This window comes from Ailuropoda melanoleuca, chromosome 6 (assembly GCF_002007445.2).
Source record: "Ailuropoda melanoleuca isolate Jingjing chromosome 6, ASM200744v2, whole genome shotgun sequence".
In the NCBI taxonomy this organism is placed as follows: Eukaryota; Metazoa; Chordata; class Mammalia; order Carnivora; family Ursidae; genus Ailuropoda; species Ailuropoda melanoleuca.
In genome coordinates, this window is record NC_048223.1 from 131173994 (window position 1) to 131200888 (window position 26895).

Genomic DNA, 26895 nt, shown 5'->3' on the forward strand with positions numbered 1-26895 from the left:
CCCGACCCGCAGCCTATCGGCCCCTCCGACGCCGGGAGGGGCGGGGCTTGGACACCCGCTGTGGAGGGGCGCCTCGTTCCCGGCCCCCGCTTCGGGCTCGCTCTTCGGTTTTCCCTGGTCTACTCCTGGGCCCCAGGGGGCTCCTGAACGGCGCGTGGCGTCCAGCACGTGGAAAAAGCTTCATAAACGTGGACCGAATTCACGAAGGGGGACGGAAGCCTAACCTGAGCCCCTCCTTGCAAGGTTGCACCCTGCTCTGTGCAGGTGAGGAAGCCCAAGCTCGGCCTGGACCGCAGTGGCTTGGAGGGGGCTCTGTCTGGGGGCGTGGCAGGGGGAGCTCAGGTGCAGATGTGCCCTCAGACTTCCTGGGGAACAGAAAGCTCCCCACACAGCACCCTGGTGCCTCTTCCTGCTCTGCGGACTGGGGCCACCCCCACTCTGGCCTGGCACCCAGGCTTCTCCAGTGGGTCCGTCACCTGGGGACCCAGACCGCCTGCAGCTGAACCACGTGGCTTTGCCCTTCCAAACTCGTGGCTCGGGAGCTGTGTTCTGGACATGCTCCCTGAGAGGACAGGGCATCAGTCAAAGTGAGAGCCTGTGCTGCCCATAAGCAGTTCCAGGCCAGAGGTCAAAGTTTAACAGACGATTATTTCCCCCAAAGCGAATGGCACAAAAAGGAAAGGCAGGAGGGGCTAGCAGATTTTGAGGCATCTCAGGCAGAGGTGACAGAGGCACAGAAATGGTCTGAACACGTGGGCTCTGTCCCCCTGCTTACATACAACTTCCTGTGATGAAACAAGGTATGGGAGCCCCCACCTCCCCAGCGATCTTGATCTTACTTCTCTTCCTTCCTTGTATGTTGCAATTATTCACGAAGAAAAAGTAGAAGGCACAAGTCAAAGCTTTGCGGATGCAGAGGTCCTGTGGGCAGTGACCAGACCGGCCGCGCGCAGCAAACGCCAGCAGCCAGGACCAGCATGGGCCTACTGCCGGGACACAGAACCCCATGCGCGCCCCAAACGCACGTCTTGCCCCACCCCTTCCCCCTCAGGTCCTGCAGCCCTGAGGTGCAGTGGGCAAGCCTGCTGAGCAGAGCCTAGGACAGGGATACAAGGTTTCTGGGCCTCAGGGCAGGGCAGGAGGGCTGCGAGCTCGGGGCCAGAGGGTTTCTCTGCTCACTGTGCGCGGTTTGCACAATGCCAGGGCTTTGGCCATAATGGCCCACAGGCCACCCCTCATTGGAAGAGTTAAGTCTGTGGCTTGAAGGGGAGCCCCCAGCTCTACGGTGCCTCCTGTACAAGGCTGTGGCCAGCCTGGGAGTGCCCACGCCCCGCTGCAAGGGGGGACCCAGGCTGCCTCCAGGAGCCTGCTTCGGGCTCTCATTCCTCCTTGCCTGCCAGGTAGAGCCCCCCTCCCGGAGCAGGTGGTCAGAGCTGAACTGGGACAGTGACACACGACCTCTGGCAGGCGGGCAGCACGGCGGGAGGACCGCAGAGCAGTGTGGTGGGGGTCACGGCTGTGGGGTGGGATGGGGTCAGGTTCCACCCAGCACCAGGGTGGCGCTCCTGAGGACTCACCCACCCTCCCTCCTAGCCCTGCCACAGCTCGAGGACCGTGCTGCCGCCTAGTGCCTGTAGCCCAGCCTAGCACGATGGTGGATTTCTGGGAGTCCAGGCCTATGTACCCGACCAGATGTGGACACCTGGACCCCATTCCCTGCATGGCATCTCGGTAATTATCTTCATGTTGCTCAAATGCCATACGGTTTCACTTTGTCTTTATTTGAAAACAAACACATTTTACAAAGTGACCCTGCTCAACTGAAGAAAGCTCACAGAGGAGCACAGCTGTGGAGACACCCACTCAGGTCTGGGCGGCTGCTGCAGAGCAGAACCCAGGACCCCCAGACACGAGAGCAGCGCGGCAGGGATGACATTCAGCGTTATATTCACACAGCAACAACAGCTGGTTCAGCAATATTCAAGTAAAGCTTCTGAACTCATTTCTCCACGGCACCCGCAGCCTCACTGTGCAGTGACAGCGACCCTGGGCGCTGAGGCTGGGGGGACCCGTGGGACAGGCACCTGGGGGGCTGCCTTCTGGCTCCTCTCTGCAGACAGACGCTCCAGGCGCTCCGTGTAGAAGCCATTGAAGTCCAGTCTGTGGGAGGAGAGGGGCTGGGCTCCCACACAGACGCCCCCGGTGCAGAGGCTCCCCCCGTGGCGCCGTGCAGGGCAACCCATCCACCCCACAGGCAAAGGCTCAGCTCTGCACCAGGTGCGAGGGACCCCCACCCACACAGCATTCCCCGGTTCAAGCAGTACTGACATGGGAACCCAAACACACACGCGAACTGAAAGCGGGACAAGCAAAACCCCTCATTAAGGGTTTAAGCAGAAGCATTTCCAGCACAGTACCTGACCCCCCCCCCATCCCCTGGATGTGGGGGCTGGCCTTGCCTGGCACAGGGACCCGAGGGTGCCACAGGCTGGGGGCACCTCTCAGGCCTTGTACTCAGGACATCAGACGCCCGTCTGACACCCTCCCAGGCAAGGAGACCCCCCCCCCAGTCCCCTGGGAATAAGCTGACCCACTACTTCCCCTCCGCAGAGCGGGGCATTCAGGACACTGCCGGGCTCCACAGGTCGTAGGAACCTGCTGGCCCCAGAACCACGAACTGGCTGACCAGCTTGCCGGCTCCCTACACCTGTCCTCACCGCTCCTGCACTGTCCTCCCCCATGGGCCCCTCCCAGAGTCACCAGGAATGCTCCGTCACATCTCCTGAGAGTGGCGACAAGGCACAGCCAGCCCCAAGAGCCCAAGCACAGAGGCTTTAGTAAGCGCTGCCGTGACCCCCCGTTTGCTCCCAGTGACATCCTGGCCTGAGCAGCACCGCTGGTCCCGCCCTCCCTCACCCGCCTCCTGGCTGCTCAACTGAATATGCGGTGATGCTGCTGCCATGCACGTCCCGGAGCTGGGGGCTGGGGGGCCCTTCCAGGGTCCTGGGTCCTGGCTCAGGGAGCAAAGCGTTGGGCGAGGCTGACCCAGCCTGGCCCACAGACAGAGACCAGTGCTGGGGGTGCTGACGGACATTGGTGCACACTCACAAGTGACACAAACCACACACGTGCATCTGTCACCTCGGGGGAGTAGTGACCAGCAGCAGCAGAGGTGGCGAAGGACAAACGGCCGCAGCACACCCGAGCAGACCCTGCCTGTCACTCCTTCCCTGAGGTGGACCAAGGCCACGGTGGGGGGCACAGCAGTGGCAGTGTGCGGGAGGCTGCCCGCGCCCACCTGGAGATGACGCTGGCCATGCTGTGCTCACAGTCGCTGGTACTGTAGAGGCTCAGTCGGGCCAGAAGGTCAAGCAGATGTGCCGAGAAGTTCTTATCAAACCTGTTGATGGTGGCCTCAAAGCTGGAGGCCAGCTGCGGGGCGTCCACGTGCTCAGCCAGGTACTAGAAGACACGGTCAGACACCGTGAGTGCCCCCAGCCCCAACTCAGCACTGCGCTCTGCCAGCTTGGCTTCCCTCTCCCCCTTCTTTTTTTTAAATAGAAGGGATTTGGGCAACTTTTCATGTGATAAAAGTTAAGGCATCATAAAAGTTCCTGAGACTGTGGGACGCAGAGACATGCTCCCACACGGAAGCAGCAAGTCCGCGCACCCCGTGAGTTCTTTACGTGGCTTAGATTTTCAAGGGAATGCAGCATTTTCTCCTGGCTCCCTCTCGCCAAAGGGAGTGGACCTGGGAGCACGGGCCTGAGCTCCCTCCAGAGCTGGGGCTGGCGCTGCAGGGCCCATGCACCTCCCTGAGTCCCCTCAAAGGAGGCGGAGACACCTGGCCCTCCTACTTAAGGCTGGACTCTACTCTAACCATAGTGACAGCAGGGCCCACGGGCCCATGCCTGCTGGGTGGCAAGCCCTCCGCGGACACCCCAACCCCTGCTCTGGGGAACTATGGCCTCACCCTCGAGCACAGCGTGGCTGAGGTCTGGACAAGTCTGGAGAGGAGACCATCTAGCTATGTTTGGAATCGAATTAGGATGAACTTTTTCTAATCAAAAGGAAGACAGATGGAGGGCAGCAGCGGGCCTGCTGGACAAAGCTGGGGGCTGCACACCTTCCTAGCAAGCTCCTTGCGGGCACGCTCCTCTGCCCGCTCGGCCTCCGTGGGCGGCCCCAGCATCGTGCCATGCTCCAACATCAGCCGGCCCAGCTCACCGTCCAACTTCATGCTCTGCGTAAATCTCTGGGGGTCAGGAAGAAATGCTGCTGTTAGTTTCAAGGAACCCGGCCCAAGTGAAGTATGTGCCCCCGCACAGCCAGGCACCATCTGCAGACACAGAAACAGCAGACGTGAACTCGGGGAGCCACAGCTGTGCCCACACGGTTTCCAAGGGTGCCTGTCAGAGGCTTCGCCAACAGTCTTCTGAAGATGGCATCTTCCCAGGGCAAGCCCCGTACGGATCCGGTTTCCAGGCTCCTATCCCCCAGAGGTTGGCTATTACCTTGCACGCTCTCCTGCGAACCCCACCAACTCAGGCACCCCAGGCCCCGGAGCCCTGGTGAACCCCACGTCACCCCCTCTGCCTGCCAACACTTACCTTCTGTACTAGCATTCTGAGGCGGCTGCTTGTAACTGAAGCAAGTAACTCGAATTGGACAATAAGAACATCAGGTGCCCAGACAAGAGCCCGGGACAGAGACGCTGCAGCTGCTGGTCGCAGCCCACGACGGTGGAAGGGGGCTCCAAGAGACAGCCCTGCACACGGCGGGCAGAAGGCGGGTGGGCTGCGAGGTGGCGCACCTGCATGCAGTTGGTGAACATGACGCACACGGACATGAGTCTGGAGAAGACTTTGAGTAGCTCGGGGTTGGTCAGCATGCAGTCCTTCAGACAGTTGTCCAGGAAGCTCGTGTGGTGACCCAGCACGTCGTCGATGTTGGACGCCTGCGTGGAGAGAGGGCACCTGCCTTTGCTCTCGGCACGGCTCTGTGAGGACACCAGACCCTGCACAGGCCAGGCTGTGGCTCTGCACGATTCTGTTTTGTTTCCTTTCCTTAAATGACCCAATGGCTTTTGAGAGAAAACTTCAAAATACCACACAAGAAAAACACTAAACATGCCCCCAAAAGTCCCCAGTTTTGGTTCTTAAGCACAGAAAGGAGGAAACACTGCTGCTGTCCCTTCACGCTTTTGGGACGTGCTGAGAGGCCCCCGAGTGTGCTGGGGTGGGTGTGGGGTGCAGAGCCGCCCTGGCCCCCAGGCTCTCCACACCACCTCAAGGGCCAAGCGCCCCCGCCCCCAACACTCGCAGTCTCGCTCGCTCACACACTTGCCGCCTTCACAAAGAAACCTCTTCTGTGTGTGGACGGCTTTGCTCTCTCCTCCTCAGCAGCCTAGGCCAAGTGCTGCACTTACCCCCTGACATCCGACCCACTATGTTCCCTTCTCAAGAACCTACTGGATGCAACCCGGTTGGATATAGTAAGCTCAAACTCACAGATTTCAGGTTTTTCTCAAGGATGTGCCAAGTTGGTTCCATCACTTCAAACATCATGTAGTACTGAATGTTCTGAACGAAGTTGAGCATCCGCTGTCGCAGAGTGAAGGCGCCAGCAAACCTGAGTGAGCGCAAGGGCCGTCAGCGCGGCGGCTCCGTCATCACAGGCACACACGCCACCTGGTGTCACCGACCAGCGTGCGCCTGGAGCGAACAAATACCCCCACACCTCACAGGGCTCATGCTGGTAGACCGACCACCCGCAAGTCTGTACCAACAGCCGAGGGACAGAGCCAGCATCCACTGCGGGGGCCACGGCCCTGTGCCGCAGCGTGAAACGCGTCACGGATCGAGAAGCTACAAAGGCCTAGGACAAGCTGCCTGGGACAAGCTGCCTCTCTGAAGGTGGAAGAGGGAAAGCCCCGCCTTGAGCGGGGCTGTGGAGCGAGCAGGACGGACGCACCACTTTGCGGAGTGCAGCGAGTACTGCTTGGCGGCCTTGTTGCTTATCCAGACGTTGCAGAGCTGCCGCTCCACGTGCTTGCAGTAGAACATGTGCCTGAAGAGCATCTGGTAGCGCGTCAGGGCTTTCCTGCGGGGGAGGGGGGCACAGCGTCAGGGCTTTCCTGCGGGGGGGGCGGGGGGGAGAGGCACAGGACGCTGGCCACACCGTGGGCGCTGCTGGCCTCAGACGCCATGAGGCACACGCCACACAACGGCCGAGGCCTCGACATCCATGACACCATTCTGCACCCTGGCCTCCAGGCGGCCAGGCAACCCACCCTGCACAGAAGTGGACGTGGACAGCTACTTAGAACCATCTGCTGAGCGGATACGATCCTGCCTTCCCGGCAAACCTGGAAGCGTGTCCCCAGCAGCTAGTGCTGGAAGGATCAACGCTCACCTGTTAATAATCAGCGACAGGGGCCACTTGACGACATAGTCAAAAGAGAAGGCCTCCAGGCCGCTCAGTGTGAGCTCAGTGGGGTCAGCATGGACCATCGCCTTCTCCTGCTTGGTCTCGATGGCCAAAACCCGCAGAAGCTGAGTGATGAGGTCATGAGGCATCAGATCGATCTTGAGAAAGACAAAGAAAAGAGAGTCACATCCCGACTGCTGCCGCAACTGCTGCCCCACGAGCTGGAGAAGCAAGCCCAGGACTGAGGCAGCTTCCTCTGACACAGACTCTGCGCCCTGAAGGCCAGCTTACAAACAAGCGGCTGCCAATAAAGCCTCAGCCACTTTCCACCAAAGCAAAAAAAGAAAGTGAGGAGAGATTATTCTCAAGATACTCGATGGCATAAACAAGAAAATATGCAGCAAAACAGAAAAGGCTGAATCCCTTCAGATTTACAATTTTACAACAAGTGCCAGGCCCAAGTTGAAAGAGAAGCACACTTAATAGAAAACAGTAGGTTGACCGTGAACAATGTTGGGGTAGGGGGCCAACCCACTGGTTCAGCTGAAAATCCACAGGAACTGCTGACCTCCCCTAACCCTAGCTACAAACAGCCCAGCGTGGACCGAAAGCCTCGCTGACACAGCTGATGAGTACGTATTTCAGACATTGCAACATGAAGTGTGTTCTTACGACGAAGCATGCTACAAAAGAGGAAATGTTAATAAAAAAGGAACCACGTTTAGGTCACTGTACTGTATTTATCGAACAAAGTCTGTGTGTCAACAGACCTGCTCAGCTCACCCCGTGTTGCTCAAGAGGGAGACGCACTATCACCGTCAAGGGCCGGGCTCTCCTGGGTTTTACGCCAACCGTCTGGACGCGGGTAGGCAGGTCTGAAGGGTGCCCCCCCACCCCCTGGGCCTCGGCCCACCTTGAGGTCATCCTTGAAAGGGTCCGTGTTGGCAGTGCTCATGCGCAGGGCCAGCTCTAGGAGCGCCTCCAGACGGGTGGGCGTGATGTCGTCCACTGGCTTCCTCAGCTCCTCCTCGGTGAGGTCCATGAAGTGCACAAAGAAGTCCCCCTGGTCCATCAGGAAGTAACGCTTGATGGACCTGCAGGGCGGGCGGGGTAGGGAGGCCACCAGTGCGGCTGTGGGACACAGAGCGGCCCGCACTCGGGAAACCGGCAGGCGGCTGACAAGGGAGAGCTGCGCGCAGGCAAAGGGCTCCCACCGCAACCAGCAGTTGGGGTGGCCGGGTGGGGCTGGGTGGAGCCTGGGCCCACAGCCCAGGAACGATGAGCCGAGCTGCTCGCCCAGCAGCGCTCCCCACGGAGAAGTACACTAGACTGCGCTGAGCAGGCCCGACTCTGCTTAGCTTCCCAGATCAGACAACATCGGGCGCGTTCAGGGTGGTATGGCCGAAGACCAGAGAAGTACATTAGAAAGGGGAGACCAGTGGTCAGCTTCAAAAGAGCAGAAACGCACAGCTCTTAGGCATGGGTGAAGGACCACCACATCCAGCTACGGCAGGAAACGCTGCCCAGCAGGGACCGGGGGCAAGACTGGCAAGCTGTGCCACATCCGACGAAGTGACACAGGCAGACATGGCCCCACCGGGCCTCTGGAGAGCAGGATGAAGGTGGCAGCATCACAAACTGTGCAAGGTTCTCAGGCTGGAGATAACCCGGCAGCATGCTCGTGTTTCTACTGACTGAACAGAGCCGCTAAGAGTAAGTTTCTGGCCTCGGTCAGACACCCAGGAGGCTCCACGAGCTGAGCCAGAAGGCAGAAGGCAGAAGTCAGACAGCTCACCTCAGGTGTGCCACGAGCTCCTTCTCTTCCATCAGGAAGGCCAGCAGGACCTTGCTGGCGTAGTTAAAAGCCTTCTCGATTTGCTCAACATATGCTCGCTCCTTCAAAGTGTAGATGATCTCCTTGGCCACCGGGCAGGTGACATCGTGACCACACTCTCGGACTACATTCAGATATTTTCCTGAAAAGACAATGAGAAAACAGATGAAAAATTTCACTATCCCTACGCTAAACCACAGGCCTGCACCTTGGATGTTGTGACCCCAACACCAGCTAGTGGACTGGAAATGCAGGTCCAGAGCCCTTTACACAAGGCAGGGAAACACAACTGACACCCATGAAGGACCGAGGCGCTGAGTGCTGGACAGGCTACACTCTCTTTTATCCAAATGCTTCTAACAAAGAGCACAGAAATAATCCCAAAAAGCCTTCAGAGAATGAGATTCTCACTCATCGTCCAACCCGTCCTAGACTGCCGAGTCCCTGACTGGTAGCACGTCCAGTACCTCAGCCCTTCTGCCTTTCTAACTCTGGTTCCCAGCCCACGTGATGGTGACTGAAACACCGCGGGCCACTGAGGCCCATACTGACTGCTTTTCCTGTAGTGGTGTATTTGACTGACCCAGGAGGACATGTACCCTTGGTCTTTGTCCCCGACTGCTGGCACTGAGCTCCTAAAACCCTTGCAATCTTGTGACTCGTGCGCCCCTTCCAAGCACACCCTAGTTTATGCCCATGAGATGACTCTGGGCAGCCCCTAGACAGCTCAGGATGGGGGCTGCGTGCCAGGGAACCAACCCTGTGACCAGAGGGCTGGAGCTGATGCCGGGGATGGGGAGAGGATGGGAAGTCACCAATGGCCAATGATGTCATCACTCATGCCTCCATAATGGAACCTCCCTAAAATTCCTACGTGGAGGGGTGGAGTGTTTCCAGGGTGGCGAACACGTCCACACGGGGGTGGCGCACCCCAGCACCATGCGCATAGCAGCTCCTGTGCTCGGCGCCTGCCCAGACCTCGACCCATGGACCTCTTCACCTGGCTGTTCGCTTGCACCCTAATAACCCGGTAATCTAGACAGTCAAATGCTTCCCTGAGTTCTGTGAGCCGTCCTAGCAAATCATCAGCCCCGAGGACGGGGTCACGGGAGCCTCCAATCTGTAGCCACGTCAGACAGAAGTGTGGTGGCCTAGGGACCCAATAATTGTTGACGTGGGGGCCGCCCTGAGGGACTGAGCTCTGAACCTGAGGAGCCCACGCCCACCAACCCTGGGTGGTCCATGCCGGGACTGGGTTAATTCATAGGATGTCCCGCTGGTGTCCTCAGACAACAGGAGAGCTGGGTCCGTTGGGGTGGGAAAGCCACAGTCTGGGGCCGGCGGGGAGCAGGAAAGCAATTTTCCTGTCAGTGGTAACCAAGCTCTAGAAATGAAGCAAGCCATCTGTAAGACAACCTCCCAGGGTCAGGGGACAAAATGACGGCACCCAGAGCCATAGGAGTCAGCTGGGACAAAGGCCAGGCCCAGGAAGGCCCTGTTGAGGCTGTCCCAGCCCTTGCAGTACATAGTGGGGTGCCTGCCCTGCAACAGGGGCATGATGACAGAGCCACGGGACAGACAGAGAGCGCACGCCGGGCTGGGGTGCAAGGCTCACCTGTGCTGAGAACCTTGCCTGCCATCTGCTGCAGGAAGGAGGGGATCTGCCGCTGCACGACGGTGTACCTCTGGTCCCAGTACTTGTCGTTGTAGTCCTCCTGGATCTTCTCCTTCCGCAGCTCATGCTCCTCCACCATGAACTCGCTGGCAAGCACGGGACGCTCTCAGCGCAAGCTGAGCTCCAAGGCCGACAGGCTCAGGAGGTCGCACGCCCACAAACAGTCTCACCCGTCAGTCCCCAGCTGTGAGCCCGCTCTGGGGCTCCGAGGGAATTCAGGGGCATGGGGCTGCAGGTCGACCTCTCTTTAGTCCCACCCCTCCGGGGAATGTAGCCCTTTCCCTCCTGTGTGAACACAGGCAACAAGCCAACCCCCACAGCAGGGGTGCGACCCCTTCACACCTATTTCAGTATCGCTTCGCGAGGCAGGGTTTTAAAATCACGTCCCTTGCCAGGCTCACCCCTCAGCCTGTTAGTCGAATCACCAGCGGAGAAACACTACTGCCAGCCGTGACTTTTAGAGCGTTTTAGCAAATACACCTCGACACGACAGAACTGTCCGTGAGCTGCCCCGGCTCCTCGAATGCACTGAGACACCCCGCACTGAGAAGGAACCCTCACCAGCTGTGAAGGAAGCCCATGGCAGGAGGCGGATTCTGACCCCTGCCACCCGACACGCTGAAGCCGCCCTGGGCTGTGTGGGTGCATGTGGGTGTCTTACCCGGGTCTCCCCCAGACTCCATGAGCCCTACCTGTACGGGTCATTGATTATTCCTCGATAGATCCACTTCTCCAGCATCTCGAAGTAAGGCACACTGGCAGCCTTGGTGAGGTACAGGCACAGCTCCTGCGCCTGGCTGTCGCCCGTGTAGCTGAAGCTCCGGTCGTGGAGAAGGCTCAGGGTGGACCCCCCAACACACTCGCCTTTATCCACTGACGTGGCTGCCGGGGGGGAGGTGGCACTCAGTGCTGAGAAGGGTGCCCGTGGCTCCCCCGGCTACGGCATGAGAGACCAGGACCTCCTTCTGGGGACAGATGCTTCTTTTGTGGGAGACGCTCAAACCGTAAGCTCATAATCACTAATGAAAGCTTATCAGTAAGAGTTTTCCTCCCACGAATTAAAACATGAAGCAATACAGGCTTTGGCCTCACACCCCGGTGTCCACGGTTGCGCTCTGGCCTGGGAGTCTCACCTTCACATGCCACGACCCACTCCGCCAGGAAGGTGCCTGCCCACCCCCCCAGTCCCTCCCAGGGCCCGGCCGACATGCCGGCTGGGAGGGTAGGCACGTACCAAGGGAGGCCAGGATGTCGACGGTGCGCATGGCCGGCTGGATATAGAACCAGAGCTTCTGGAGCGACAGGAGGCCCTGCCGCTGCAGCTGCTCCAGCTGCGTGACCAGGATCAGGTACTCCTTCACTAGGGCTCTCATGGCAGCCGCCAAGGCATGGTTCACCTGTCCATATTCGAAGGAGGACTTTTCTTCAATGAACCTAGGAGGGAAAGGAGCACCCAGGACCCATGAGCCAGGGAGGCTACATTTTCAGATTAGATGTCAGATGTTTGGCGTCTCCTCCCCACTCAAGCTCTTGACACCAGCCCCCTGCACTTGTCCCCAGGCCCTTCAGAACCGTGCCAGGCACGAAACTAGGTCACAACACGACGAGGATGCTCTTTAGAAGAGGATTCAAATGATCTTTACAGACACAAGGTGCGAGCTGCTGGGGTCAAGAGCATCTGGGAAGGCCTGTGTCCAGCCTCAGGTTCCGTCTGGTGCCTACCTGGTCACTGTGGAGTAACTGGCAGCCACTGGAAGGATCCTGTTCACCAGCTCCCTGATGGACAGGTCGAGGTTGGGGTCCACGAGGAAGGTGCGGCTCTGCCTCCCGGTGAGGGGCTGGGCGGTGATGTACCTGCCGTCCACACCCACCAGCACATAGAGCAGGTCCTCCACCACTGCTGACTCCTGGGAGGCCAGGGGCAGCGTGCCTGTGGGCCGCAGACACCAGCTGGGCCATGGCCTCACTTCCAGGGCCCCTCACTCCTACTGACCCTTCTCCTGACCTAATCTGCTCAGGCACCCTCTGCTGATTTCTCTGTTATTCCCTCAAACATTCATGGGCACGAGAATCAGGCTGTTCACTGGGATCGGACTCATCCGCGGGAGGCACAAAGGTTGGGATTCCAAAAACACCAAGAGCGCGGGACAGGTGGAGCCCGGGCAATGCGCCACAGCCTTAAAGCACCAGGCAGATAAAACCCTCTAGACACAAATAAAAGCTTGACATTTAAAAGGATAAAAGTCAGGAATTTAAGAAGCACTTGTGACGTAAGCTGTTCTCATAGCACTTGTTACAACTTAACAAGTCTGGGTTGCTGTGGGATAAAAAGCATTTCTTTAAAGACTTTAAAGCAGTGACAATTTCCAGCACGCATGTCCAGTATGAAATGGTTTCCTTACAACCACCCAATTAAGGACAGTTGCACGCCATCAACCAGGGCTGCTGGCCAAATGCCTCCTGGCCCAGGCAGCTCTCTGCCCCTCTCGGGTCACAGCCCCAAGACAACCCTCGGTGTCCTCCCCAACATCTGCTGGGACAGACCGCCACATTTGGGGAGCCAGCGGCAGCAGCCACAGAAAGGTGTCTCCGTGAGGTTGCCTCGCAGCCCAGCCTTGCGTGGCTGGCTCGGTGGGGTGCCCGTGTCAGCCCCACGCACCCCAACACCGGGGCCTGGCGGCTCGGGGTGGTGCTGCACCACACTTGGCCGTTCACAAAAGCACTGCTGGTATCACACACCCGCACACCGGTCTGCTGACGGCAGGACACAGGCTCTGAGCACAGCAGCCACCTGCCCCTGTGTGGCACAGGTCACGTGGCATTCAGAGCCACACTCTGAACTTCAAGCTCCATTTCCTCTCCATGACTCCAACGGCCATCAGGACAAGTCTACTCACAGGTCCGACTGAAGTGGCAAGGCCCGGCTTCCTGTTTCTCAAGCACAGGGTGCCTTCTAGGAATCGCCACCAACCCCACCACCACTCAGCTGAAACCTGAGCATCACTCCAGTTACAGCCCCAGTGGACGCTCTCGGCGGGGGGAAGGGGTGCAGCACTGGGTCAGCTGGTACTGCGGTGGGGACCTTGGCCTGGGGCAGAGCCACCCTGCCCCTCCAGCACCCTGCCCACACATGCAAAAGGAAAGCATCGCAGGCTAAGAGAGGAAGGAATAGCTGGGGTGGCACAGCCAGCCTGGAGGCTGAGCTCTGAAGGGACATGGGAACAAGCCAGGGTAAGGGGACACAGCACAGCAAAGTGTGGCCAGGAGGCCAATCCACCAGGGTCTCTGCGGCTCACCAGGGTATGGGAAGTCACCAGAGGCTACACGGGGGACAGGCTTGAGGCTCAAAGCTGCTAGGTCTGGGATGATGAAGAGAGCCACAGGGCAGCAGGGCAGGATGCGAGGCCCCATGCCACTGGCTACTTGGGCCAAGAGAAAGAAAGCTAGACATCCATTCCTCAGCACACCAGCTACATTTCAATGCCCATTAGCTATATTCAGCGGCTGGCCCCGTACTAGACACAGCAGATCCAGAACATTCCTTTAACACAAGAAGCTCTGGGGAGGTGCTGAACCCCAAGCCAGTGAGAGCAGAAGGGCCGTGTTTGGGCAAGTGGGGCAGATGGAGGTGGAGGACTGGGGATCTGGGACCAGGCTGGTGCAGTGGAAGGGAAGCAAACACAGGCGCCACCCCAGCTCCAGCACCCGGTGAACTGTGACATCAGTCACTGTGCGAAGAGTGGAGACACTAGAGGGAAGGTCAGGAGCCCTGCTGCAGACACACACGACAGACAGATGGCCATGTGAGACCAAAATTCAGGGAGACGTCCTGAGGGTAGAGATCCGGGATCCCAATGGGGCCAATATAATTCCTAAAGAGAAAGTGGCAAGGAAGACCTGGGAGCAAGCCCTGAGGGTCCGCCTGGGAGATGAGGCGGAGGAAGGAGAGAGAGGAACATCCAGAGGCAGCGAGAACACAAGAGCGCGACGCTCCCGAGGACGAGAACTCAGGAAGGACAGTGCCCCATGCTGCTCAAAGGTGCCCGGTGTCAGAAACACACGCATCACATACCTATAGGCACAGCCGCGTCAGTGCTTACGCCCGAGCCAGTCAGGAAATCCCCAGCCAGGGCGGGTCTCTCGTAAACCCACGGCGGAAAGACCGGGAGGCGCTGGCCGGAATTTTTTTTGTTCTGCTTATCTCGAAGCAACTTTCTTGTAAGTTCCAGAGACTGGTGGGGACATTTTCAAAAACAAAAGAGACAGACTTTAAGTACCAATACTTAAAACTGACATCTATGGCAGTGGAGAAATCACTCAATACGTGAGGGTTCAATAAAAATGTGAAGGAATGACATCCGCATGCCCATCACTGTGAAAGGCGCTGGCGATAAGACAGGGACCCCGCCTCTCCTCAGGGTCTCCGTCCGTGCAGAGCCCACAGGCACACTGGGAGCACCAGGAACGGGCTGAACCCTTTTTGGGAACACCGACACGCAGACTCAATGGCTTTTTCTGGTGGCACAAAGTCAGACATGACCCGACTGGAGTGGAGACAAGGCCCCAGGGACAGCCAGCTGGATCCCTCAGGGCCAGGGGGAGAGGCCAGCTCCCGCACACGTCCAGAGCAGAGGTCCTCCTGTGGGAGCAGCCACCAGAAGCCGACCAGGGCAGTTAGGGGCCCGGCTTTCAGAAGTGCCAGGTCAAGGGTGGCCAGCGAGAGGGCAGGTGCAAACTATTTCCTCATCTGTCCCACAGGGGCGCAGTGTGAGGACACCTGAGGTGCTGATGTGAGACACTCTCAACCAGCACTGGCTGTCGTGCCTGTCCGAGCCACTGAGCTCGACAAGCACAGACTCTGCTCAGACCCTCGCGGGGTGCTGCTGAGGGGCTTGAAGGCCACAGGGCCAACCCACGAGAAGACAACAGGCAAGCCCGACAGCCTGGGGGTCGGAACCTTCCTGCACTGTCGTCTGCTCCTGTGGGTTAGGGCTGTGCGGGAGCAGTACCTGCTGCAGTGTGCAGCCCGTGGCCACGGTGCCGAGCTGCTTCCTCAGCTCCTCCAGCTCCTGCATGGAGATTTTGGAGGCCGTGGCAGGGGCACTGAAGTTGGCGGCACTGCTGCCTGCGGCACTGGCTGCAAGCTCGGCGCGTTCTTTTGCATTCTGTTGTAAATACTGCAGAGTCTGAAAACACACGAGACGGCGCATCTCACGGGCCAGCTCTGCAGAGCACGGCCAGCCCCCACTTCCTTCCGTCCTGACTCCATGTGGAGGGACGGCACGACCCCCAGGAGTCCCTGAGCTGCAGTCCTGTCTCTAAGTGTTTGCTGCCACAAGGTGCCACGGCTCCAAATCAGGAGAGGGGGATAATCCCACGGCCGCTCAACAGCCAATTCCCAAACTCCATTCCCAAGGGCACAGACTTTCCCTACATGCCGCCAGCCCCCACGCTGCAGCAAGACCACTTCCCTTTGTCCGCCCCGGCGCAGACAGTCAAGGGTACCTACCTTCACCCCTGAACAGGCCCTGGGCCTGCACAGAGAGAGGGCCAAGCACCTCCCTGGACGCTCATGGGTGCAGCGGCTCCTCCGGCCTCAACACTAAGTGCTCTCCTTAGTGTCACAAGTAGCACATGCACAATTCACCACACACGAAAACACAGCAAGAGACAACGAAAAATAAAGCCCCCACTCCGGGACGTAACTACTGTAACTACCGTAATACCTCTCACGTTTATCGCCAGCGTGAGCCACTGCTCGTGCTGCAGCGCCACGAATACACTCCCACGTCACCTCAAAGTGCCACTGGCACAAGGCAGAGAAAGGAGCAACGTATGAGGGGCTACACATGCGCAGAAACGCGCCATCACACAGCAGACTTGTGAGGCGTTGTCTCAACGGAGCAAATCTCATGGAGGTCCCTCAGAGCAACCCCACCACGTGAGCTCGGTCAGAAACCTGCCCTGAGCCCACACAGCCGTTACCTCTCTGTCTTCCGTGAGTTTTGATAACAGGTACACCAGTGGGTCAAGGTTCCTTGTGTTTTTAGACTTCAGTTCATCATATTTCTTTAGAAAGTCTTCTGGAGTACGAGAAAATTCTGCTATTTTAACCTCAAAAGCACAAACGTAAGAGATTCAGTGACAATAACAAACAACTTTTAAAAATCTTCCAGAAAACTAAACACAAAAACCAAAATAGTGAAATTAGGTAGGCTAAATGATCACACACCTCTGAAATAAGACTTAAGCCCAACAAACATTTGTTAAACCTACACACGGTCTACCCTGTAGTTTCCCTCCTGTTGATGCTTCCTCAGCCTGAGATCAGGAAATAACCACTTAGATTTTTCTACCAGTTTATGCATTCACTTCGTACATTCAATGCTATTCCCTCTGGAATTAGGCACAGGCTCAGGGGTTAAGTTTCCTCAATGACTTACAGTGTTCCCCTTGTAATAAATTAAATTCATGTCTGTGTTCCCACTGTCTGCTCAGTGAATTTTCCTAATTATCCTTGTGCCATTATTAATCTACTTAAATAATTGAAACTTCATAATGTGTTTCTAAAACTAAATTTCAAAATTCTCTTACTGAAAACCTATAATTTTGAATTATATACTATTTGAATAAAACCTGCTTTAAAGGGACTTCAATACAGTTAATACCAGGAGCTTCCTTCTCAAGTATTTTATTTATTTTTTTAAGTAATTTCTACACCCGATGTGGGGCTCGAACTCATGACCCCGAGATCAAGAGTCCATGCTCCACCAACTGAGTCAGCCAGGAGCTTCCTTTCCATCCAGAGGAGTACGAGTCTCCTTCCTCACGGGACCCAGGACCTGGGTTCTGAGGTCAGGCTGACAGCCCCGCACTCCCCCCGTGCCTCCATTTACTCATCTGCACAGCAGGGTGAGTAACCAGAGCTGCTGTGAGGAATCATTAGAAGCACTGGGTTGAGCGTAATACTTGGTCCAAGAAAAGCCTTCAACAAGTGTTGTCTGCCATCAACACTGGTAATGCTGCGGCTGCTCAGTCAGGAAGCTTGTGAACTTTGTGCACAAGCTGCACAGGACGGGGCCCAGCTTGCCCAGTGCACGGCCCTGCACCAGGGATGGGCCCAGCTTGCCCAGTGCACGGTGCTGCACCAGGGATGGAACCAACCTTGCCCAGTGCACGGCGCTGCACCAGGGACGGAACCAACCTTGCCCAGTGCACGGCGCTGCACCAGGGATGGAACCAACCTTGCCCAGTGCAGCACCAGGGATGGGCCCACCCTGCCCAGTGCATGGCACACCACCAGGAACGGAACCCACCTTGGCACTGTGTGCAGATACAGTGGTTGTGACATAGGGGGTCCTATTCTTTTGTAGCAGGTCGATATAGACCTCAGCCCCATCCCCTCCGTGGACACGCAGCAAGCTGAGCAGCTCATTGACATCGTGGTGAATCCGAAATTCACTCATAGTTGCTCTGAAACAACATCACAACAGGTTCTCCTAAAGGTAAGAGGAAAGCTGTTTATAAAAGCAAAACTGTGTTAACAGCTCTAGTGAAGACAAGGCCCAAGTTAAACATCAAGCATCAAGTAGAGGAGACTCAGCACATACTCCCACGTATGCTAATTAACTAATGAATATTAATTTGCAACTCCACACTGAGAAAGTGAGGTTCTAATCTCTTAGTATATAAACAAATATTGAAAACTGGCCAGAGCCAGGGTATGTCCAAACATAAAAGCGGAACAGTTAGGCGTGGACACACATACTTGTAAAATCAGGAGGCACTCGCAGTAACCAGTCATGGACCTGAGGTGCAGGGCAGCATGGGTTGTGGAGTTCCAGCCAGTCTGAACCCTAACTTGGCCAGTTCTGGGCTGTAGGACCTGAGGCAAGGAGCTTGTCCTCTCTAGGCTTCTTCTGACAAGGGGTGACTAGGAAATCCCACCCACAGAGCTGCTGTGGAGTTTAAACACAATCATCCTTATAAAACACCAAAGGACCCATCCCCAGTAAGTTCCTATGGCATAGTTACTAGAAAAGCAGGAACAAATGTGTTTTTATTACGTAGGGCTGACCACGGGGAAATGTTACAGGAGAACTGGCTGGTTTTACAAAAGGAAAACTGGATCTGAGTCACCAACAGCATTCCAAACCACCAGTTACCTTCCCAATCACAGAGGACCCCAAATGAGGCAGTGCAAACTATAAGCAAGACAGCAAAGAGGACACGGAACTTTCCCACTGAGGCCTCTCTGAATCTAAGGGCAATTGGTTTTATCCATGTGCTACAGGGCTTCCTAGGGAATGTGGGTTGTCCTATACTGGCTGGCCTGAGGACCCTTTGTCATGCTAGATGGCAAGCACATTGCGTTGCCCACGGAAAGGAAACACCTGTCCACCAGATACAAGCAGGTGGAGAGAGCACTTCGGAAGAATGATAATCTGAGTGAACGTTTATTTTAAAACTATCTTCACAAAACCTTATGTTTATGGTAAAAATACAAGCACAGACATGCCCACATCACAAGTATTAATAGTGCAAGGAAGCGGGTTCTCTGGGGATGTGGAAAATTCCTGCAAGAACTGTGACTCTCAGCTGCAGGCAGGACCTCTCCTGGGACAACGTCTGGAAACGTGTAAGGGACACTTCCAGTTTTCACAGTGACCAGAAGGGTGCTCTTGGTATTTAGTGGGCAGGAGACCGGAGAACCTCAACACCCACAGAGGCATCCCACCAAAAATGTCAATAGCATTCCCACTGAAAACAACTTTGGGGAGGATCTAATCACAACAGCCCACTCGATCTTTCTGACGCTCCTGAGTTCTTCTGTTAGGGGCTGTAACACAGACAGAACTTTCCTCCTCCCCGACTGTGAGCGACGCAGGGCGGCGGAGGCAAGGGCGCCTACTGCATGTTTCCCCAGGAATAAGTTAGGCAGAGAGAAGCGGCAGTGAGTCTTTGCTGAGGATTCAAAGCCAATTGCACAAATGGGCCTGGAAAACATTATACAATTTGTGAAAAAGAGTCAAGACTCCTGATGCTTTTTCATAAGAAATGAAAACCACAGTCTGTCCAGAGCCTTTCCTAGCTGTGAAAATGACTGGGAACATAGCCACAAACCTTTACTTCCAGAATGAAGTAAGTTAATTATACTTTTTAAATTACGTTTTTTAAAGTTTTTTCATTTGTTAAAGAAACAAAACCTCCTTTTCCTGACCATTGCGTGCACGTCCTGCTCCACGCTGACCTATCTGGGCGAGGAGTGGAGAGTCAGCCTCAAAGCCACCCGCCCGCCCCCCAGGGCAAGTCCCCAGCATCCTGGCGTCCCTGAGATCATTCATCACCATTTTAATTAGGTAACTTTTTCACAGTTAGACCGTCGTCTCCCCAGCTAGGCAGTAGGCTCCAGGGTAGCAGAGCCCGCCTCTACTTCTTCCCCAGGGGGCCCCGAGCGCCGGGCACAGCGTCCTGCACATCTCAGGCGCGGACGGGATGCAGGACACTAGAAAGGCAGGCGGAACAAGCAGGGCCTGACCAAGAGAGGGCCACTGGACCAAGGCGACCAAGGTAACGGGAGGCCGCCGAAGGGCTTCCAAGAAGCGCGAACTGTCCAAAGACCACTCCGGCTCCGGTTTGGTGACGGGCCTGGAGCCAGGAATGACCCAGAGACCGCCCCAGCCCTTCCGGCGGGAGGCAGGCGCGCTGCGGGCAGTGAGGCTGAGAGAGGCAGCGCGAGCTTTCACAGGCAGGAGTCCGCCTGTCAGGGTCTGGGAAGGGAACCCCGAGGTCCCGTGTGGGGACCTGACCGTCGGCGGGACGACGCAGGGGCCAGGGCGGCGCCAGAGCGCGAGCGTCGGGGTCTGACTGCTCCCGCGGGCAGTCGGCGCGGGGAAGCGCTGCGCACGCCGGCCGGGCGCGCAGGGAAGGAGGACTGCGCCCGGCCTCGCCGCCCCCCAGGCTCAGGCACCGCCGCCCCCAGCCGGACTCACCGCGGACTCCGCGGGTCCCGACGCAGCCCGCCGAATCCCCGCAACCCGCGCGGGTAGCGGAAGTGGCGCACCGTCACTTCCGGTCCCGCCCCTCCCGGCTCGCGGACGGTGGCCCGCAGGCCGTGGTGCCGCCGGAGCGCAGGGCGATGCAGCTGTCGCCCGCGCTATACTCCCGCCTGGTAGGGGCACCCGGGGCGGCCGAGCCGCTGCCTGTGGAGCGGGACCCCGCGGCCGGGGCCCCGCCCTTCCGCTTCGCGGCGCGCCGGGTTCGCTTTCCGCGGGACCACGAGTTCTTCGAGGTGAGCGAGCCAAGGACGGAGAAGGCAGTTGTCGGAGGGGACGCGGCCTACTCCGGGTGAGGGCGGGGCCTGCGGGAGGGGCGGGACCAATGTGTGGGGGCGGGGCCTGCAGCCGGGGCGGCCCAGGGAGGGGCGGGACCAATGCATGGGGGCGGAGCCTGTGGGAGGGGCGGGACCAATGTGTGGGGCGGAGCCTGCGGGGGGCGGGACTGTCGCGCCCGGCTCTGCCCACCACGTGCGTGTCCCGCAGGACGGGGATGTGCAGCGACACCTCTACCTCCAGGACGTGCTCACGCAGGTGACAGGGACCCCCGAGAGGCCCAGGTGAGCGACTCTGGGCATAGCGCCGACCAGCTCCCCAGGCCCTGGCCCGACCCTCCCGGGTGTCCTGCTCCCCCGCCCGCTGCCTGACTGCGGTCCCCGCCCCTCCTGTCTGGCCTGGCCGCCTCCTAGCTGGTCGGTGAGAATTTGTTTCTTAAGGAAGTCGGATTTGAGATCGGGAAAGAAACATCAAAGCTTTATCAGGCTGCTTAGAGGACAGGTGTGGACGGGCAGCCCGAGGCCCTCTGCCAGGAGCAGAATGGCCTTCCCACGAGGTGGTTTCCTTCGGCAGGGTGCCTGAGTTCACCTGTCAGGTGGCAGGGTGCTGCCAGGTGTTCGACACCCTGGAGGGCTACGAGCACCACTACCACACTCTGCACAGAAACGTCTGCTCCTTCTGCAGACGGGCCTTCCCTTCTGTGCACCTGCTGGACACCCACATACTGGAGTGGCATGACTCGCTGTTCCAGATCCTGTCGGAAAGGCAGGACATGGTGGGTGAGGCGTCTGCGTCCACTGGACCCGAGTGCAGTCATCTGGCGGCGGGGGGGGGGGGCTTGTTCCTGGGCCGTCTGCCTCCTGGGTACCAGTGCCGCGGGGGTCAAGGGCGAGGGGAGGTGGCACCACTGAGGTGGAGGTCAGCACGGAGGTGACACCATTTGTGTTTCAGTATCAGTGCCTGGTGGAAGGCTGTGCAGAGAAGTTCAAGACCAGCAAAGACAGGAAGGATCACCTGGTGAGGCGTCACCTCTACCCAGCGGACTTCCGATTTGATAAACCAAAGAAAAGCAGAGGGTATGCGAGGCGGTCCACAAACTAAGCTGCAGGCCCTTGAATTTCGAAAAGCGTTTTGGGTGTCGAGACTCTCAGGATCCTGGTGCTGTACTTAGGCACCTGCGTTACTTATGGCGTGTTTAGCTGCAGTTACGAGGGTCGAGGGTCGGGAGGGCTTAAACCAGTAGGGGATGGGTTTGCTGCTCTGCTGGCAGTGACTCGGGTCTCAGCGTGGCGTCTGCCCCGGGGCATCTCGGAGCATCACCCCTTTCTCTGCACTGGTACTAGAACTGTACCTGCACCTCCGCCCCAGCCCCAGGCACCAGCCCCACCTGTGCGTGGGGTGAGGAGAGCCCTCTGGGAGTTTGTCGCAGGCTGTGAGGCCCTCCCCTCACACTGATCCTCGGATTTTTTTTGTCTGGTTGGTGACCTGACAATAAAGGCCTTTGTTCCCTGTCACTGTTAAAGAGCCATCCTGGGGAATGCCTTAGGGGTAATTCTTAAATTTGTGTTGTATCTCTTTGCCTCTTTCAAGTGAGTCTTCAAATGGTCCTTTAGAACTTCCCAAGAACTGTGTTGATTGAAGTTTTTTCAGACCAGGTTCTCTCAGCTGCTGCAATAGGGGAGAGTGAGAGGCTTTGGGTGTGAGGTAACTCTCTCCTTTTGGAGGGATCATTTCAGGGAAAAAAGCCCTGCAGTGCTGGGTCCAGTAGAGGTGAGGGAGGAGACTACCAGTACCTTGTAGTTAACGTCAGTACATTTCTCATGTATGGTCCTGAAAAGATTTTCAGCTCCTTTGGTAGGCATTTACCACGTGGCACCCCAGAATACTATTTTCAAAAAATAAAGTGTAATTGTCACTAAGATTATAAACATAGCACCTGTTACATAAATGTTTTCTTAGGACTTTGTCGTGATCCTTCTTTTTGTCTCGGTAGTCTGAGAATTATACTATGCCAAGATAGGTATAGAATATTTTTACAAGAAAAAGTAGCGTTTTTGTGACAAGTTCGTCCATGAGGGAAGACAGGGCAACAGGGGCCACCACTCATCCCTCTGTCTCCCCAGCCCAGCCACGCCCGGGGCCACTGTACAAGTGTCATCAGAAGCTCGGGGGGATGAGGGGGAGCAGTCAGGAGGGGATGCCATGGAAGTCTGCTCTGAACACGCGGCCCCCCTCCCAGAACCCGTGGGCGAGCGGCGGACATACAGTCACAGGTTAGTACCTGGTGTCTTTCCAAAGCAAGTTCTGAATGTGTGTTTTATGGGGATAACTCTGGGCTTGACCCTGGGCAGTGTTCTCACTGAGAGACACAGAGTCGGAGTGTTGGCTTCCACAGTGCTTGAGAGCCTGACTATTACTGTTTCTCTTGGCTCAGTTTCTTGTGTGTGCTCTGCTTTGGGACCCAGGAAGGCAAGGTACCGTCTCCCCTTTGCATCGTGGCCTAACCGGGATAGAATGAACACTGGCTGTAGTTGCTTAAGCTATGATCTACAAGTCTCTGGTTCTCGTACTAATTATGCTCTTATTGGGTTAAACTTGACTTCAAATCTAATTCTGGGGAAAATGTTGTACAGAAGGAAAGAGATCGCCAACAAATGCAAATGGACAGAAAGATGGGCTCATATCCCTCCTGCTTCCCTCGTGCAGCCACCCAGACTTTGGCTTGCAAGTGGGTTCTGGATACCTGTGGCTGTCAGGGTTTCTTCCAAATGGCAGGTCACAGGAACCCTGGCCTGGAAATTTGGCAGCAGTGGCCCTCTTGGCTGAGTGTCCCAGGCAAGCGCGCTGCTGCCAGGAAGAGTCTCCCTCAGAAAGCAGGTCCGAGGCAGCCGGCCAGCCGTAGACAGGGAGCTGCCCCGGGGCCTGGGGTGCAGGGCAGCTAGGGAAAGGAGAGCCCATGTGCTGAATGTTCACAAAGTGAAGGAGAAGGAACCCCCCAGAACAAGAAGAGTATACCCATGATGCTGCTTTTACTAGTCGCGTTTTTTGTTGGCAAAAACCGCGATGGTTTAGTACGAAGACTTGTTTTCCTTTTCAGAATACCTTCTACCATCTGTTTTGGTCAAGGTGCGTCACGAGGATTTAAAAGCACCAAGAAAAGAAAGGAACACCAGTGACTACGTGGACAGAGAGCCACGGGCCTCTGAGCCAACCCCAAGAGCGACAGTCGCCTTTCTCAGGACACGGTGTCAGTAGTGTAATTTCTCTTGCCTTCTGGTGTGGCCGCTCTAGGACCCAGGCCTTTGCCACCCTCGAGGCCAGTCCCTCGGTGGACAGCTGTGTGACCGCGGAAGCAGTGACAGACTCACCAGTTCCAGAAGTGGCCCCTACACATGCTCTCGTGAATGAAGCGGGGGCCCGCCGTCCCACCTTCCTCTTCAGGGGCCGTCCTGAGGGTGTGCTTTGTAAACACGTAAATACTTGCCTGTAACAGTCTCCAGCCATCACTCGTGCACGTTGTTGGACTGGTAGAGAAGCGAGCAGCAGCTGCCCGCAGCTAATCTGTTGTCAGTGCTCGGTTTTCAGGAAGATTTACAAGCCTCAAACCCCCAGGGGGTGAAGGGCAGGATGCAGCGCTGAGTGGCTGATGTGCTGAGTGGCTGATGCCCGTGGCTTGGTGAGAGATTCCTGGGCCACCAGGTCAGCGATCAGACCGGATGGGGTGTGGTGAGAACCGGAGAAGGCTCATGCGTGCCTTGGGGGGACGTTTGGCCCTGGGAGAGAGCAGTGCGGCCATGGGTGGCTTCTCCAAGGAAAGACAGCGATGGGGCAGAGGAGGGAGTGTCGCAGCGAGGGATGGGGGCTTTGGCTGGAGCTGCAGTGCCTGGCTGGCACGTGCCCGGCAGGGATAGGGCGGCGCCGCGGCACCGTCTTACGGATGAGCGTGATGTCGCTGCCGGGAGAGCGGCGCTGGAGGCAGCTCCTAAACAGAAACGCCAAGTCAGCTGTTCTGATAAAATCAGGGCTGTCAGGGCTAGGCCTGGCAGAGTGGCAGCCCGACAGCAGAGTCTGTCTCGGAGGCCCTGTCCCCATCGGGCGTGCGCCTGGGGTGCTTCTGTGCTGACCGCTGGCCTGAGGGCTCCAGCTCAGCCAGCAGCAGGAGGATGGGCCTCCGCCTCCCCATTGCACCTCCACCCTGTCCTTCCTGGGCTCTGGGTTTGGCTGGAGGCCGCTGGTGGTCATCTGTGGCTCCTGGCATGGAGGCGGCTCCCCCAGCTCCTGCCGAGCCACGCGTGTAGCTCTGCAGAGTCCGGAGCAAAGGCCCTGTCAAGGGGGTGGCACATCACACCAGTAGTTTCATGCAGTAAAAGCTCTAACGGTGGGTTACCAAGGGCTACAGAAAAAACCAGAACCTGAAGTGCATGTCCTAGAATATCAGCAAGAGACCGAGTGTGCACTTCGTGGGGGGGGGGGCAGTGACCAGCCTTGGCTCGGGGCAGTGTGGCAGGACCACCCCAGAGTCCCTTCTTCAGCTCTTGAAAAGCACCACATAGAGAAATGCTAACATGTGTACCTCCCATTCTGTGTCTGTCCATCTCCCCTCAGAGACCTTTCCTCCTGCACAGCGCCCCCCCCGGCACAGCCCCCTACATGACCCCCTGCACGGCCCCCTGCACGGCCCCCTACATGACCCCCTGCACAGCCCCCGCCATCTGCAGGGGCACACTGGCCTTTTTCACGGCAGCACGTTCTGCTAAATGTCCTCATCCACAGTATCAGCCCCTGTAAGACTGTGTCGTGTGGTCTTTGGGGCCTGTCTGTCCTGGGTTCCGATCCTCGCTTCAGCCCTACCTGAAAGCTGCTCATTCATTCTGTCCTGGTGTTTCTTCTGAGAAATCGGGAGTGTCAAACTTCAGGGTGAAGTGTTTCTGCCGCCAGACCTGGGTGTGGTTTCCAGGTCCAATGTCGAGGGAAAACTCAATTGGACACGTTGATGACAGAAGGAGAGCTTGTTTGCAGGGCGCATGGGAGCTGGACTTCAGGACAGGCTGTCAGAGTGTTGGAGGGTGCTGAGCGTGCGCTAGTCTACTGGTGGGAAATGGGATTGTCATCCTTAGGTTTACATGAAATATTCAACATATTATTTGGGGGACCAGAGCCCATTGGGGTGACCCCATTTGTTCCTCGTTGGTGTATGAAGTGCTCAGGCTCACAAGGAGAGGGGCAGAGGACCAGTCTTTGCTCTCATCCTGGGGGCACCGTGTCCTCAGCCTTTGCCAGGTTCTTCAAAATCATATTCACAACCTCATGAGTCTGCTCAGTGTCCCTTGGCTCACCCTTTCTTTCTTTTCTCTTTTTGTGCCTTATTTTGGAGGGAGTGGGTTTCTTTTCTCATTCTGATATTTGGGAAGTTAGCCACTCTCATTTTATCTCAGAAATTTTAATATGTGAATACTTGTTCGGATCTAAGATTCATCAGTATTGTTTCCCTTCCCCCAAACAGTACAAGGACTGTGGACGTTCGACTCCACCGTCCAGTGCCATGTATGTGATGACAGGTATACACTGGCGTCTGGGTGCTGTGTCCCCACAACAGCCTCTGCTGTGGGCCCACATGCTCTGTGGCCCCATAGTTAGCACTGTGTCTGCTGTTTGGAAACATTGGTCCTCCTGCCTAACGAATCTTGTTAGAAGTAACAAGTGTTCTTGGGGCGCCTGGGTGGCACAGCGGTTAAGCGTCTGCCTTCGGCTCAGGGCGTGATCCCGGCGTTCTGGGATCGAGCCCTATATCGGGCTCTTCTGCTATGAGCCTGCTTCTTCCTCTCCCACTCCCCCTGCTTGTGTTCCCTCTCTCGCTGGCTGTCTCTATCTCTGCCGAATAAATAAAAATAAAATCTTTAAAAAAAAAAAAAAAGAAGACAAGTGTTCTCAATTCTCTTTGCCTGGAAAAGTTCTGTTCTTGTTCTTGAAGGATGGTTTGGTCAGGAATACAGCACTTGGGGGCGCCTGGGTGGCTCAGTTCTTAAGTGTCTGCCTTCAGCTCAGGGCGTGATCCCAGGTTCCTGGGATCGAGCCCCACATCGGGCTCCTCCGCTGGATGCCTGCTTCTTCCTCTCCCACCCCCCTGCTTGTGTTCCCTCTCTTGCTGGCTGTCTCTCTCTCTGTCAAATAAATAAATAAAATATTTTCAAAAAAAAAAAAAAAGGAATACAGCACTTGGCAGTTTTTTCCCTAAGCAAGAGGGATGTGGGCCCCATTTGTCTCATTGCTGCTGTTGGGGACTCAGCGGTCAGTCTTGTCACTGTTCCTCAGAAGGGCTCTGTCTGGTCTCTGTCTTTGCTGTTCTGTGGTTCCGCTAGACGGTTAAGGGAATGTATCTGTGTACCTGCTGGCTCTTCACCTCACACATTGCCTCTCCCCAATTCTCTTTTCCTTCTGCTGTGTTTCTCACCAGCCCTTCCGTATTTTCCATTCCTTTGCGGTCTTTGCTTCATTCTGGATGATTTCTTCAGATCTACTTTTCAGTTCATGAATTTTCTTATCAGTTATATCAAATGTGCTGTTAAACTCATTCAAATTTTAGCTTCAGTTGTTACGATTTTCAATTCTGTTAGTTCTGTGTTTTT

At 56.7% G+C, this 26895-nt stretch overlaps 2 protein-coding genes and 1 long non-coding RNA gene across 10 annotated transcripts; 2 read left to right on the forward strand and 1 right to left on the reverse strand.

Annotated features, from left to right (window-relative positions):
• The first annotated feature begins 124 nt into the window (after nt 1–124).
• Nucleotides 125–3304, forward strand: LOC117802788. The gene is made up of 3 exons (XR_004626338.1): nt 125–264; nt 878–1731; nt 2611–3304. It is a non-coding gene; the product is annotated as an uncharacterized LOC117802788 (long non-coding RNA).
• Nucleotides 1761–20065, reverse strand: TUBGCP2 (tubulin gamma complex associated protein 2). Of its 6 annotated transcripts, none has more exons than XM_034663517.1 (18): nt 19931–20065; nt 17255–17411; nt 15924–16052; nt 14948–15124; nt 14011–14170; nt 11661–11868; nt 11173–11372; nt 10631–10820; nt 9879–10024; nt 8225–8405; nt 7343–7523; nt 6415–6587; nt 5974–6102; nt 5511–5631; nt 4814–4957; nt 4127–4255; nt 3299–3462; nt 1761–2160 (listed from the first exon to the last, which is right to left on the reverse strand). In XM_034663517.1, exons 2-18 carry the CDS (start codon nt 17402–17404, stop codon nt 2025–2027), a joined length of 2718 nt encoding a protein of 905 aa, XP_034519408.1. In that variant the 5' UTR covers nt 17405–17411; nt 19931–20065; the 3' UTR covers nt 1761–2024. The 6 variants fall into 6 exon arrangements, with proteins under 6 accessions (XP_034519408.1, XP_034519407.1, XP_034519409.1 ...); XM_034663516.1 differs by having other exon boundaries at nt 17255–17437; nt 19931–20064; XM_034663518.1 differs by having other exon boundaries at nt 17255–17455; nt 19931–20056.
• On the forward strand, nt 20047–23764 carry ZNF511 (zinc finger protein 511). 3 transcript variants are annotated; one of them, XM_002928706.4, is made up of 6 exons: nt 20047–20229; nt 20480–20553; nt 20843–21044; nt 21221–21345; nt 22393–22542; nt 23367–23764. In XM_002928706.4, exons 1-6 carry the CDS (start codon nt 20077–20079, stop codon nt 23443–23445), a joined length of 783 nt encoding a protein of 260 aa, XP_002928752.1. In that variant the 5' UTR covers nt 20047–20076; the 3' UTR covers nt 23446–23764. The 3 variants fall into 3 exon arrangements, with proteins under 3 accessions (XP_002928752.1, XP_019664961.1, XP_019664962.1); XM_019809402.2 differs by having other exon boundaries at nt 23396–23764; XM_019809403.2 differs by having other exon boundaries at nt 20954–21044.
• Nucleotides 23765–26895: the final 3131 nt, after the last annotated feature.